The sequence below is a fragment of the Opisthorchis viverrini genome, assembly GCF_000715545.1.
Source record: "Opisthorchis viverrini unplaced genomic scaffold opera_v5_11, whole genome shotgun sequence".
NCBI classification, from domain to species: domain Eukaryota; kingdom Metazoa; phylum Platyhelminthes; class Trematoda; order Opisthorchiida; family Opisthorchiidae; genus Opisthorchis; species Opisthorchis viverrini.
In genome coordinates, this window is record NW_008751667.1 from 2,413,553 (window position 1) to 2,426,774 (window position 13,222).

Consider the following 13,222-nt stretch of genomic DNA (forward strand, 5'->3'; position numbering starts at 1 on the left):
ATTTACATCAAGGTGTCATTCTTCTGACAAACATAAGCGCAAAGGGTATAAAAAACATTAGCGAAAGCCATATATATCATAACTAGTTAGTGTAGCGAATATGTGAGTGTCTCAGAGCTCCGAGTGGTTGTTCATGAGGCATATTTTGGGTCATGTGAAACAGACCAACTTTTTTTAGAGGAGAATGTTGGCACAACCACCGACCATCGCCAGGTTGCACTATGCTCCCTAACAACGTACTGGTGACATCACCTCGATTGGTAACGAAACGAAAAAAGGCTGTTCAATCAGGTGACCCTTGTTCAATCACTCTTACACACAAAAATCCCTCGGCCGACACCCAACAGAGATTTAGCTTGACTTAGCTGATTGGTTCTTCTTCCGCCTTAAATCTCGACCAACCTCGGAACGTTGGCCTGACGAAGCTTTTGTATAAAAAATGAAACGTTGCCCAGCAATAAATCTACCGGCTGCCATCAAACGTTTTCGATAAGAAAGACTCTTGGTCGAGAAAGAATTGCTATTTAACAATCAAGCCCATATTCGGCGCCGGAAGAAACAGACAAGCTTGATTTTTTGCAGAAAATTCTGAACATCTGGCAGTCGATTTCCAGAATTTTTCCAAAGTTATAATCTTTGAATGGTTTGGGCTTTTTTCATGTGACTGGACCTCAGAGTGCCATTTGACGGGCACCGGAAGAAACAGATAAACTTGATTTTTTGCAGGAAATTCTGAACATCTAGCAGTCGATTCCTAGAATTTTCCCAAAATTATAATCTTTGAATGATTTAGGCTTTTCTCAAGTGACTGGACCTCAGAGTGTCAGTGACGGAGTAAGTCTGGGATCGAGTTGCATCCCGAACCCAGAAATGAGGGAGGCAGTTGGCCTTATGAAACGGTTCCTCAAATTATTCAGACAGTCTACTACAGTTTAGTTGCTGTTTGAGACCCATGAGGCAGACAGACCAACGACTTAAGGCCATAACTCGGATAAAATCTTGTTTGAAAGCTGATGTCTGAGTTCACGTGCATCAGAATTGCTAAAACTATAAACTCGAAAGCGTTCCTCGCAATAAACTACGGTTCAGTTTGAAGACTAAAGACCTAATATTCCGTGGAGCACATTCAGACTGCTGGTTTGGGAGATTCGAACGCCTGTTTCTCTCTTCTTGAACCAGATTTGGGGCAATTTTTTTGGTATAAAATATTGCTTGAGAATCTCGAAAGAATACTTTAATTGTACATTTGGCGGAAACATCATAATCCAGCTATTTATGCTGCGTCAAGAGCTTTTCAATGTATCTTTGAAACCATGGCAATTAGAAGAAGCAGACATTCATCAGAAATTGCACTCAAGGAAGAGTGTGTGGAGAAGGAATTTCAAGAATTAAAACCAGTTGCACTGACTACTGATACTGATTGGTCTCGTTTCTTTGAATGGCTTTGCTTGTGACACCAATCATTGGACGTTGAACGTAGGCCGTTGCCAATCAATAAAACTTGCTTCAATTGGATCTGTAATTCCAAACCAAACTCATGAAAATATCATATTTTACAGTTTCGTTGTAATAATGAAGACGTAGCTCCATAGGTGACAAAATGCCAGATTATCTATGCAGTTCTTAAAAAACACCGTATTTCAACCGCGAGTCCCGACGAACCTATCGCCGGTTTCCTTTTAGAAACTTGACGTGAACGACTATGAACTGACGTCTTCAGTGACGGGGTAAGTCTGGGATCGAGTTGCATCCCGAACCCAGAAATGAGGGAGGCAGTTGGCCTTATGAAACGGTTCCTCAAATTATTCAGACAGTCTACTACAGTTTAGTTGCTGTTTGAGACCCATGAGGCAGACAGACCAACGACTTAAGGCCATAACTCGGATAAAATCTTGTTTGAAAGCTGATGTCTGAGTTCACGTGCATCAGAATTGCTAAAACTATAAACTCGAAAGCGTTCCTCGCAATAAACTACGGTTCAGTTTGAAGACTACAGACCTAATATTCCGTGGAGCACATTCAGACTGCTGGTTTGGGAGATTCGAACGCCTGTTTCTCTCTTCTTGAACCAGATTTGGGGCAATTTTTTTGGTATAAAATATTGCTTGAGAATCTCGAAAGAATACTTTAATTGTACATTTGGCGGAAACATCATAATCCAGCTATTTATGCTGCGTCAAGAGCTTTTCAATGTATCTTTGAAACCATGGCAATTAGAAGAAGCAGACATTCATCAGAAATTGCACTCAAGGAAGAGTGTGTGGAGAAGGAATTTCAAGAATTAAAACCAGTTGCACTGACTACTGTTACTGATTGGTCTCGTTTCTTTGAATGGCTTTGCTTGTGACACCAATCATTGGACGTTGAACGTAGGCCGTTGCCAATCAATAAAACTTGCTTCAATTGGATCTGTAATTCCAAACCAAACTCATGAAAATATCATATTTTACAGTTTTGTTGTAATAATGAAGACGTAGCTCCATAGGTGACAAAATGCCAGATCATCTATGCAGTTCTTAAAAAATATCGTATTTCAACCGCGAGTCCCGACGAACCTATCGCCGGTTTCCCTTTAGAAACTTGACGTGAGCCACTATGAACTGACGTCTTCAGACACAAATATGGGAAGCACGCCAATGACACCAACACGAAGTAACAGTGAAGCTTCAAGCACTTCTCTGGTTCCGAACACTCCTGACTCCGATTCGCCGTCACCCATTATCCCCAGCGCTCAGCCTATGTTTTATCCACTGAGACGTGAATCACGAAATCCGGACGCCATCCGCACACCCGCTCTACACATCCACTTGCAAGCCGTTCTCAGAAACAAGGTGTCGGAAACTCCGATCCGAACGTTCCTTACACACATGTGAGTAAAGACTTTTCTATCACTTGCGCCCTAATGTCGAAATTCGGGTTGGTTTTCAGTTCGAAATAGATGAGGCCGTCCACATCAAAGCATCACCTACAAATAAGATAGTTCAATACAACGAGGATTTCCAATAAGAACAATGAATGAAAATACTAGTTATCCCGCTGGTGCATATTTTTTCATCCATTTACCCGCATTTTTCCACGGTGAAAATTTTTCGTGAAAATATAGTAATTTAGTTCATGATCAGGCTTTCAACCTGTCCACCAAGCTTGCCAGTTAGTTTGCAAAAATTTTGCTATCGTTCGAGATGACAGTGAGTGCACGCTCAGGGAGGTATTCCGTCCATTTCTGACTGCAGTTATATGGTTCCCAAAGAACAGCTAATATCTTTGAAGTGATTAGTTGAGAAGCAGATTTTCGTAATTTGACTGGTCGGCATAGAATTTGTGTTGCGTTGTGGCATGATTAACGTTTGCATTTGACTATTTCGACCTCCCTTCTAGTGTTTCTGTTGCTTTTTTCGAATAGGCCCATCTACTTTTGTTGTGTTGTACATCGGTTAGCCCATCTACTTTTGTTGTGTTGTTCATCGGCTAGGCTCCCCCCATTCGCTTGGTCACTTGGAAGAATTCCGTTTTCAACAGATCTCCCAGCCTGTGCTCAATGGTTTACTCAGATTTTCTGTTGCGTTGTGGTCTGATTTGCTGGCCACTGGTTGGTGCGAAAGCCAAAGTACAAAAACGTTATTGTGGACCCCTCCAAAGAATTATTATCTGAGAAATCTTAGTTGGTGATTCTCTAGAAGTTATAGCTCAACCAAATAAATGTCGTGCATTCAAGGCAGACATGAACCTAGTGGATAAAGAACGCTGTTTGCTTGCCAGCATGATCAGACTAAAAGGGCAAACCAGAAACAACAAAGAATGCTTATGCTGTGTACGAAATTCTAAGAATGGACTACCATGAGCTGTTCATCTGAGATGATGAGATTCAAACTGCCATCGAGGTACGCGTCTAGGTCTCACCGGGATTCACATATGAAGATAAGAAATACACAAATTCAACTGATACCAAACCCGTTGCTAGTTCAGACATGAAAAAGCGTCACACTCATCATCAAACACGATGAGGGTACTCCAGTCTGTCGGCTCCTCAAAATGACGGAACTCGGGACCCATCGTTGAAATTTGTGAAAAAAACACGAAGAAGGAGAGCATGAAAAACGTTTGATGAACATCAGGTTCGAAGGTCAAAGCTGCTGGAATTCAAAGCCATGGAGACCACGAACCAACAAATCGGATGCCGAACGGCGGCCTATGGGCCAGTCATCAGCCAGCAACAGAAAATATGGGTGGAGCATTGAGCGCAGAGAGGGAGATGTGCCAAAAACGGAACCAATTGACCAAGCAAATGAAGGGAGGCCCAGCCGAGGCACAAGACAACAAAAGTAGATGAGCCTATTCGAATAAACTAACAGAAACACTAAAAAGAAATCGAACCGGTCCAATGCAAACGTTCACCATACCACAGCCCAACACGCACAAATTCTATACTGACCGATCAAATCACGAAAATCTATTCCTCAAATAATCACGTTATTTTGGAACTGTAAGACTGCAGTCACAAATGGATGGAATACCCACCCGGTCATGCCCTAGATCTTCGCTTATGGCGACCAAAGTCGCCCATGGTGATCATTATGCGGAAACGTATGTTCTTTCTACTGGTGCTAAAGTCGCCCATGGTGATCATTATGCGGAAACGTATGGTCGTTCTTACTGGTGCTTTTGTCAACAATCAGGTCAAATTACGTTGTATTCTGAACAAAGTAGTAAAATTGTCAAACACAAACTCATGTTCTGAATGAAATATAGCTTATGCATCGTCAGCTATTGAGGCACACGTTTTCGTCTCCGTGGATAGCCTGATTGATAATCTCATGTTTTCCATCGTCCAGAAATAAACTCGGTGAAAGCATCGTTGTGTCGTGCGCAACCTACTTCTATGACGATGATGCCATTCTGAAGTGGAGTCGATGCGAGGGTGAGGTAAGTTGTTAGAAGTAGTATCTCGGTTTGGACTACTGCCAGACAGTTTCTTGACAAAATTCGCATACGTAGCTTCGACTTAACCAACGCGATGCTGACTTCAGTGTTGAAAACACCTTTAGGGACTCACCGTAAGTGGTGTCATCTAAAGGAAGGTGGCCCACCTATGAAGGACAATTCTGCTTGAACTGAGTTCTTTCGTCCAGTATACACTGAGAGCTGAAATTTAAGTAGTGACGAATGGGTCATTTTGCTTTACTAGTCACGACATTATTGACTGGTTTCGGCTAGTCCCAACTGGTTGCTAATGCAACAAGGGAGCCAAACAAATTAGGATCAGTGGAAATAGATTAGATAGATCCAACCTGTGGGACAAAGTTGCAGAAATCTTCGGTCGCATTCTATGGATGCGAACCTTTGCATCCGGTAGATAGTGCTGCACAGATGCCCGTCTGGATGGGCTATTCATGAAGTAGACATTTCACGTTATCTTGATCAAAAAATTGTCTCTTATTGTAGCTCAACCATAGATGAGCCTGGGGCACCAATCACGCAGAGATATTTAATAATTTATCAAACCTTTCTAAACCTCACTGATCTTGGATTATACATTATCAGTCCACCCATGAGTTTTCCGCATCGGGATCAGAGGGCCATTCAAGGAAATATCGGTCAATACGCAGGTTCATTATTCTTAGGGCTCCAAAGGCGACGGTTGAGTTGAAACGGTGGGTGATGCGCGTTTCTTTCAAAACCATGAGTTGGATAGCGTTAAATGTCCAAGTCCAACAGTGTTTGATGATAGGAGAGTTACTGGGAGGTAAATTACTTTCAGGGAAAAGGCAAAATCATGTTAGGAGCATATCTGCTTTCGCACATCTCTCGGTCTACAAAGGTAGGCAAAATCATTCTCGTAGAATGTCCTCTGAGGATTAGATTCGTGATTTTCGCTAATGCATGCAGCCACAACCTATATTTCAAGCAGCTGTAATAACAGCGTACATGTCGTACAGTGGTTGTAGCTGCCACAGTTTCGTTAACCGATGATTCGGAGAGGTGGTATAGGTAGCTGCGCAGTGGAGGCGAGTTGATAAATTCGTGCTTAAATACAGCACTGTCAGTGGACTGTTAATTGGGGGGGGGTGGAAAGGGAGCTATGCATTGAAGGCAATAGCTTGGATGCATGAGCGCCATTGAGGGCGCGACTGTCCCATGTCTGACAATGTCTCCAACCATTGATGTGGCCCGTCTCGGGGTCCCCATCCAGAAGGACGCCAATGACCAGCGCAGCTGTGTTTGCTGGTAATAGCTTTTATACTTCGTTGCCAAGTCATTGTTTGACCGCCTGTGGCTCTCTTCCATCCTTCGAGTGGTTGTGCGAAAAGAGCCCTTCGAGGAAGTCGGTCGACTGGCATACGTAGCACGTGGCCAAGCAAAGTTCGTTTCAGGTGAACTTGTGTGAAACTTTCGACGTCCTCTCCACCTGCATTTCGTGTATACACTTTGGGGTAAACAACCATCATTTGAACGGGTCACAGGATCACTCTGAAGTGGGAAACTGCCTCTCTTCAGCTTTATTTGTCAAAGAGATTTTCGTTGGACTCTTTCAGTAGTTGTGCCATTCGCACACTGTTGGGTCCTTTCTGTTTCAAACATTTACCATCCGTTACAGAACCAGCGTTTGAAAAAGGAAAACAGTTATGAAGAGGATAGGTCAGACCAACAGGGTACACATTGTGGGGAACTAATGGGCTTACATGCCTAGTATCCATGGTTATACATTCCTTTCAAATAATGAAATTCAACTTTGCGACATACCACCACTGCTTGAAGTCCCAAAGTTGGCCACTCTATTTTAGACCTGTCATCACCGGATCAATACCATGTGTTTCAGTTTCCAAACCCCCCTACTCAGGCGAAATGATCTCTGAACACCTCCTACTCCGTTACTGTTTAGTTGGCCTCTGCTGAGCTGAAGGTACAATGGCTGAGCTGTGATCAAGGTGGTGGCACTCCGCAGGACAAACCAACTTACCAATCTGTTGACTCGTTCGGATATTGTCCGGGATCAACGAAGTTTCTGCAGCGGCTTTGTCAAGCTGTGCACGAGGACTCCAATTGTCATCTGCTCAAGCTTAAATGGACTGCAGCAGGATCAAGTGGCCAGTTGATGATAGTCATAGTTGTAGTTAGTCAGCTGTAATAACCGCGTACGTTTCGTACAGTGGTTGTAACTGCCGCAGTTTCATTCACTGATGATTCGGGGAGCTGGGGTAGGTAGCTGCGGGAGCTGATAGATTAGTGCGTAAATACAGCAGTGTGGGTGGACTGTTAAGTGGGGGGTTGGGAAGAGAGCTATGCATTGAAGGCAATAGCTTGGATGCATGAGCGCCATTGAGGGCGCGACTGTCCCATGTCTGACAATGTCTCCAACCATTGATGTGGCCCGTCTCGGGGTCCCCATCCAGAAGGACGCCAATGACCAGCGCAGCTGTGTTTGCTGGTAATAGCTTTTATACTTCGTTGCCAAGTCATTGTTTGACCGCCTGTGGCTCTCTTCCATCCTTCGAGTGATTGTGCGAAAAGAGCCCTTCGAGGAAGTCGGTCGACTGGCATACGTAGCACGTGGCCAAGCAAAGTTCGTTTCAGGTGAACTTGTGTGAAACTTTCGACGTCCTCTCCACCTGCATTTCGTGTATACACTTTGGGGTAAACAACCATCATTTGAACGGGTCACAGGATCACTCTGAAGTGGGAAACTACCTCTCTTCAGCTTTATCTGTCAAAGAGATTTTCGTTGGACTCTTTCAGTAGTTGTGCCATTCGCACACTGTTGGGTCCTTTCTGTTTCAAGCATTTACCATCCGTTACAGAACCAGCGTTTGAAAAAGGAAAACAGATATGAAGAGGATAGGTCAGACCAACAGGGTACACATTGTAGGGAACTAATGGGCTCACATGCCTAGTACCCATGGTTATGCAGTCCTTTTGTATATGTAACTTTCAAATAATGAAATTCAACTTTGCGACATACCACCACTGCTTAAAGTCCCAAAGTTGGCCACTCTATTTTAGACCTGTCATCACCGGATCAATACCATGTGTTTTAGTTTCCAAACCTCCCTACTCAGGCGAAATGATCTCTGAACACCTCCTACTCCGTTACTGTTTAGTTGGCCTCTGCTGAGCTGAAGGTACAATGGCTGAGCTGTGATCAAGGTGGTGGCACTCCGCAGGACAAACCAACTTACCAATCTGTTGACTCGTTCGGATATTGTCCGGGATCAACGAAGTTTCTGCAGCGGCTTACCCTGTATTCCATCCGGAAATGAGTTATAATACGGTTGTTTATCGTGAGACCAAGATGATTTTTGGTTATCTGGATTATCGTGGGGTATCAGACACTTCGATGACGATGATCGTTTTGGCGCATTGTTGGGATGGCGTGTTATGCTACCTATAACCCCTCGCTTCGTCATATTATCAGTTTTGAATGCAGTGATATGTAGGCTTCCGGTGATAGAAACCTTGTTAGGCGAGCCAGATGCTAGTGGTTTGTCAATTACTTCTCGTTTTGAACGATCAGTCATGCGCACCGAATGAAGGACCAAACTACTCACAAGGGGCTATCTATCCCATGATATGAAGATCCCAGTTTATCTCTTCGTATAGATACTTCAAGCTGTAGCCTTTTTGGAAAAATAGTTCTATTTTGATAAATTACGGATCTTTCGGCCGGAATCGAATTACATGTTCTTCTTTCAATACGTGAATACTCTGGTCAAATTTCTGCACTTGTTTATCTTCTTTCGTGTCCCTCCTCCTTCATAAAGCGTTCGATCTGGACAAACAATCCAATATTCTTCTTTGATCAAGCTAGTCAACAAATTCAATTTCCCGCCTACATGATGAATACATTACGAATGCGGCGGGAAAGCTTACGACGACGAATTACCTTACACACTGGGCCAGAGGTCTGAAAGAACTCGTTGGTCTGGTCACTTCTGTCAAACGGGGCCAAAGATTAACCGAATAACACAGTATTCCCCTCAACGTCAGCATTCACACTATTGCGACCTAATTCCGAAGAAGCATTTCCCTCTTCCTCTTTTGGGGAAAAACACCTCATCTGTTTGCTCACAAACTATCGGGTTTTCCGATCCGATTGCGAAATTCTATTGTCCTGATAACCCATCTCCACAGCCTATGCACACAGGCCACGCTGTCCTCGAGTTTACCAGATTTCCTGTACATTGCAGCCAAATTTAATGTATAAAAATTTATTTTTTGCCACGTTCCAATTTTAAATGGGGATTATTTTTCGCAGCCGTTCTGTCGACGTAATTCGGTCAAGTTGTGTGCAATTAGACTGGGTCACGTAAGAGCTGTGGTTGCGCACTGGTTGCGATTTGCCATGCTTTGATCACTTCGAAATAGCACAATATAGCAATGACTTCTAACACTGACCACAGGTTCGGTCCGATTGAATTAAGAGGATTATGTCTTCGTAACCTCCGGTTTCATTCCTGACTACCAACTTTTTATCATTATCTTTTTGTATTGTCACGTGATCACGTCTCCATGTGCTGTCCCCTAAGCAAACGTGCAATGAAGCGCTGTTCTGCGGTGACAGGATTCTCATTATAACAGAATAGAGAGACCACGGAGGTTGCCTTTTGTTTTGTCCGTTCTACTTGTGTTGGCTATGCAAAACCGTAGGTATAAATTTGGATAGTTCAAGTGAAAGATGTGGGCCGGCGCAGCCTAGTAGCCTCAACTCATGGCCCTAGCCCAAACAGGGTAATTCTTCGCTTTATTCCGAAAATTCTCATCTGGAATGAGAACAAAGATGGGTTGAATTACATGCTTTCGGTAAGGTCTTTTGAAGTCATACAATTGCAAAGTTTAACAGGGCAGTGTTAACCATATTTGAGTGAGCGTGGTGTAGATGAACAGGAAATCTAGTGAGAGGTGACAATCGCTATCTATCGAAGAACAATTAGTTCAGGTCACCAATAGGATGTTTTGAGCTTGTCAGCGCAGGTAGCGCTGTGTTGAGTGTTCAGCACAGGGTGTGTGTGTATGAGGGGAGGTGAGTTGAAGCGACAGCAGTCAGGCCCACACTGCCGTCCGATTCACTTCGGAAGGAGAAACCAACAACTTCCGCCTCCTAAATGTTGACCATGAACGACGTCATGATGGTACAATGAAACGATTGGTGTACCGAAAACCTACTTGGTCCGGGCAATACATTAGCTTTAGCAGCTTCGGGCCACTAAAGCAGAAACGGAATCTGATCCATAGCCCAACTAACAGAGCGAAGAAAAGTGCACTGATGACGCGCTGGAACAAGAAATCCAAACTCTCACCAACGTCCTGGGAGATAATGGGCTCCCAAGAAGTTTATTGTAAAGCATTTGAACTGGAGAGAAGCCAACACCGTAACCGCCACAGTTGGAAGAAGACCCGTTTAATGGAGATATACCGGCCGACCTACTGAACAGAAGACTTTTTACCAGTGTGGACAAAACTTTCCCGAGTGCAATAATCCACACCTGGTTCATAAGCAATCGTCTGTACTTCTCTACTCTCAAAGCCAGAGTGCCCGTCCACGCTCAACATATGTTAGTATATTTGTACTTTTGCTGCTGTGTGGCGGAATGTGCACGATTAGGCAAATCGGCAAAAGACTGAAGGAATACAATCTACCCTGGCTAGCTTCTGGAACTGTGAGGACGATAACCAGCTCAGTAGTAAAACATCTAGCAAACACGGTGCACAACGTGATACCCAGCCAAAGCTTCCACATTGTTTACAAGGCACCGGCTAATCAATCCAGATCAGTACAGCAACGCACAATCGCAGTGCCTGAGACCATCACAATGCGACTCTGTAAACACGGTGCACAACGTGATACCCAGCCAAAGCTTCCGCATTGTTTACAAGGCACCGGCTAATCAATCCAGATCAGTACAGCAACGCACAATCGCAGTGCCTGAGACTATCACAATGCGACATTGCAATCCGATCCTTCGTCGGCAAAAACTCTTTGTTCGTGTGTTGAATTAGCCATGATCTAACACAACTGTCCTCACACATACACCCTCTGCTGAACACAACCACAGCACCACCCGCGCTGACAAGCTCGAATCATCCTATTGATGACCTGAACTAATTGTTTTTTAATAGGTAGCCAGTATCGTCTTCCACTCGATTTTCTGTCCAATTGCACCATTATCACTCAAATATGTTAGATACTGCGCTCTTAACCTTTGCAACTGTATGACCTGGAAAGACCTTGCCAAAAACTTGTTCCTCAAACCACCTTTGTTCTTCGCATTGTAGTAGCAGTTTCCCAACCCGTTCGTACAGCAACAAGACTTGCTTATCACATCTACTTATCTAATCGCTGATGTACAGACGTTTCACGCGTTCTCTTTACACCTGATCTATGAGCAAAACCTTTACACAGTGTTGACGGTAGGAAACCTCTCAGTCTCTTACCTGACATCTGAGTGTCCACGTGTCCCAGGTTAGCAGCAAGTTCGTAGAACAGGCCCCTTATTGTTGGACATCAACCTAAGGCCAGTTTCGTTAGTCAAGCCAACTTAGAATCCAACCAACCCAAACGGTAGCCATAACTTCGCAGACGAGGAAAAGTGATTAGGGTGTAGGGAGTGAGAGATCATATGATGTTTCACCCAGACACCATTCCAGACAATACAACCCAACTATGTTCTTCTCCGAGTAGTGAACTGTACTCATACGGAACGTTCATTACTGAAGTCTATTGTAAGTCACAGGCTAGAACTGGGAATATTAGCGCGTAGATTGGAAAATTGCTCCGAGCTCCGAAGCGTGGAGACCGCTCTGGACTCTTTACAGATCCCCAAGATGAGCGTTGCCGCTACCTATTTATGCTACAGCTGTGCTTGCCACAAAACCACCGCCACGAACATCAACTTATGCCCTGAATATGGGCCGAAGATGGTTAGCCAAACTACATGCAATCCAGAGCATTACTGTTGATAACTGTCGTCTACGGATGAGGCATGGAGACCCGAAGGCAAACTGCAAATCGGTTGGTGACACATCATCAGAATAAATGTCCAACGGGCATAACCTACTGCTTTAACCTAGGCTGCAAACTAACCAAACCAACTTGTTTCGCTTCCGGTTGTCTAACGGAGGAACTACTCATGCCTAGGACTATCGTTTTGAACTGACTTGGGGTTTTCCAACCACAAGATGATGGTTAGCCAAACTACTTGAAATCAAGAGCATTACTGTTGATAACTGTCGTCTACGGATGAGGCATGGAGACCCGAAGGCAAACTGCAAATCGGTTGGTGACACATCATCAGAATAAATGTCCAACGGGCATAACCTACTGCTTTAACCTAGGCTGCAAACTAACCAAACCAACTTGTTTCGCTTCCGGTTGTCTAACGGAGGAACTACTCATGCCTAGGACTATCGTTTTGAACTGACTTGGGGTTTTCCAACCACAAGATGGTCATCCAGGGGCTGTTGGTTGACAGTCACTTAAAAGTTGGCACAGGCCCGAGAAGTCAACGCCTTGTTGGGCTGTAGCGGCCACTCACCAGATCACGCGTCACAAACACTCAAACCATGTGACAATTCCTGACCCTTGGCCGACAACATGTACATTACAACTTCCCATCCATTTTTTTTTACGCGACTACCACCTGCGTCATGCGCCAGGTTTACGAACTTCAACACATGAGGTCAGGTTGTATTCATGTTCGTGCAAGTATCTAAAACGGAGGGGCACTCCCCTCTTCACACTGCACACACTTAATAGGCATACCTATCGGCCCAACACACACGCACACACGGAACAGGAAGTCAACCGAGCTCCACAAGTCTCCGCTGATAACTACGGAACACGTGCAACGGCTATACCACAGAGAAGACACGTTCCGCCCCCCGGAACTTCACTCAAGAACTCTCAACAGGTGTCTTCAAACGATAAGTCACGTTTTGGCGAATTCCACTTTTCCCATTGTATCTACTTTTATCAAGTGCGCAAAACTATTGTATTCATCAGCATCCTGGTAAAACAGACGTTTGCTAGCGCTTGTCATCTTTTGATAATCAACCTAATTACGTTAGAACCACTAACAATTGGTGAACCTGACTTGATCCTTATGCCATGTCAGTTCCTCCAGCACAAGACATTCCCTCACCTTCAATCGCACCAACACCCCAGATCACCGCTGCCTCTGTTCATCTTCCAGAATTCTGGCACAACGACTCATGCATCTGATTCACACAA

General features: G+C 44.3%; 1 protein-coding gene across 1 annotated transcript in view; it reads left to right on the plus strand.

Annotated features, from left to right (window-relative positions):
* T265_01081 (hypothetical protein) overlaps window positions 1-9,182 on the plus strand; it is a gene marked incomplete at both ends in the record, with an annotated part of 137,052 nt that extends 127,870 nt beyond the window's left edge. The window contains 3 exons of the mRNA XM_009165024.1: window positions 2,577-2,869; window positions 4,833-4,923; window positions 8,757-9,182. Coding sequence (XP_009163288.1) covers window positions 2,577-2,869; window positions 4,833-4,923; window positions 8,757-8,903 — 531 coding nt within the window. The remainder of the gene's footprint in view (window positions 1-2,576; window positions 2,870-4,832; window positions 4,924-8,756) is intronic.
* Window positions 9,183-13,222: the final 4,040 nt, after the last annotated feature.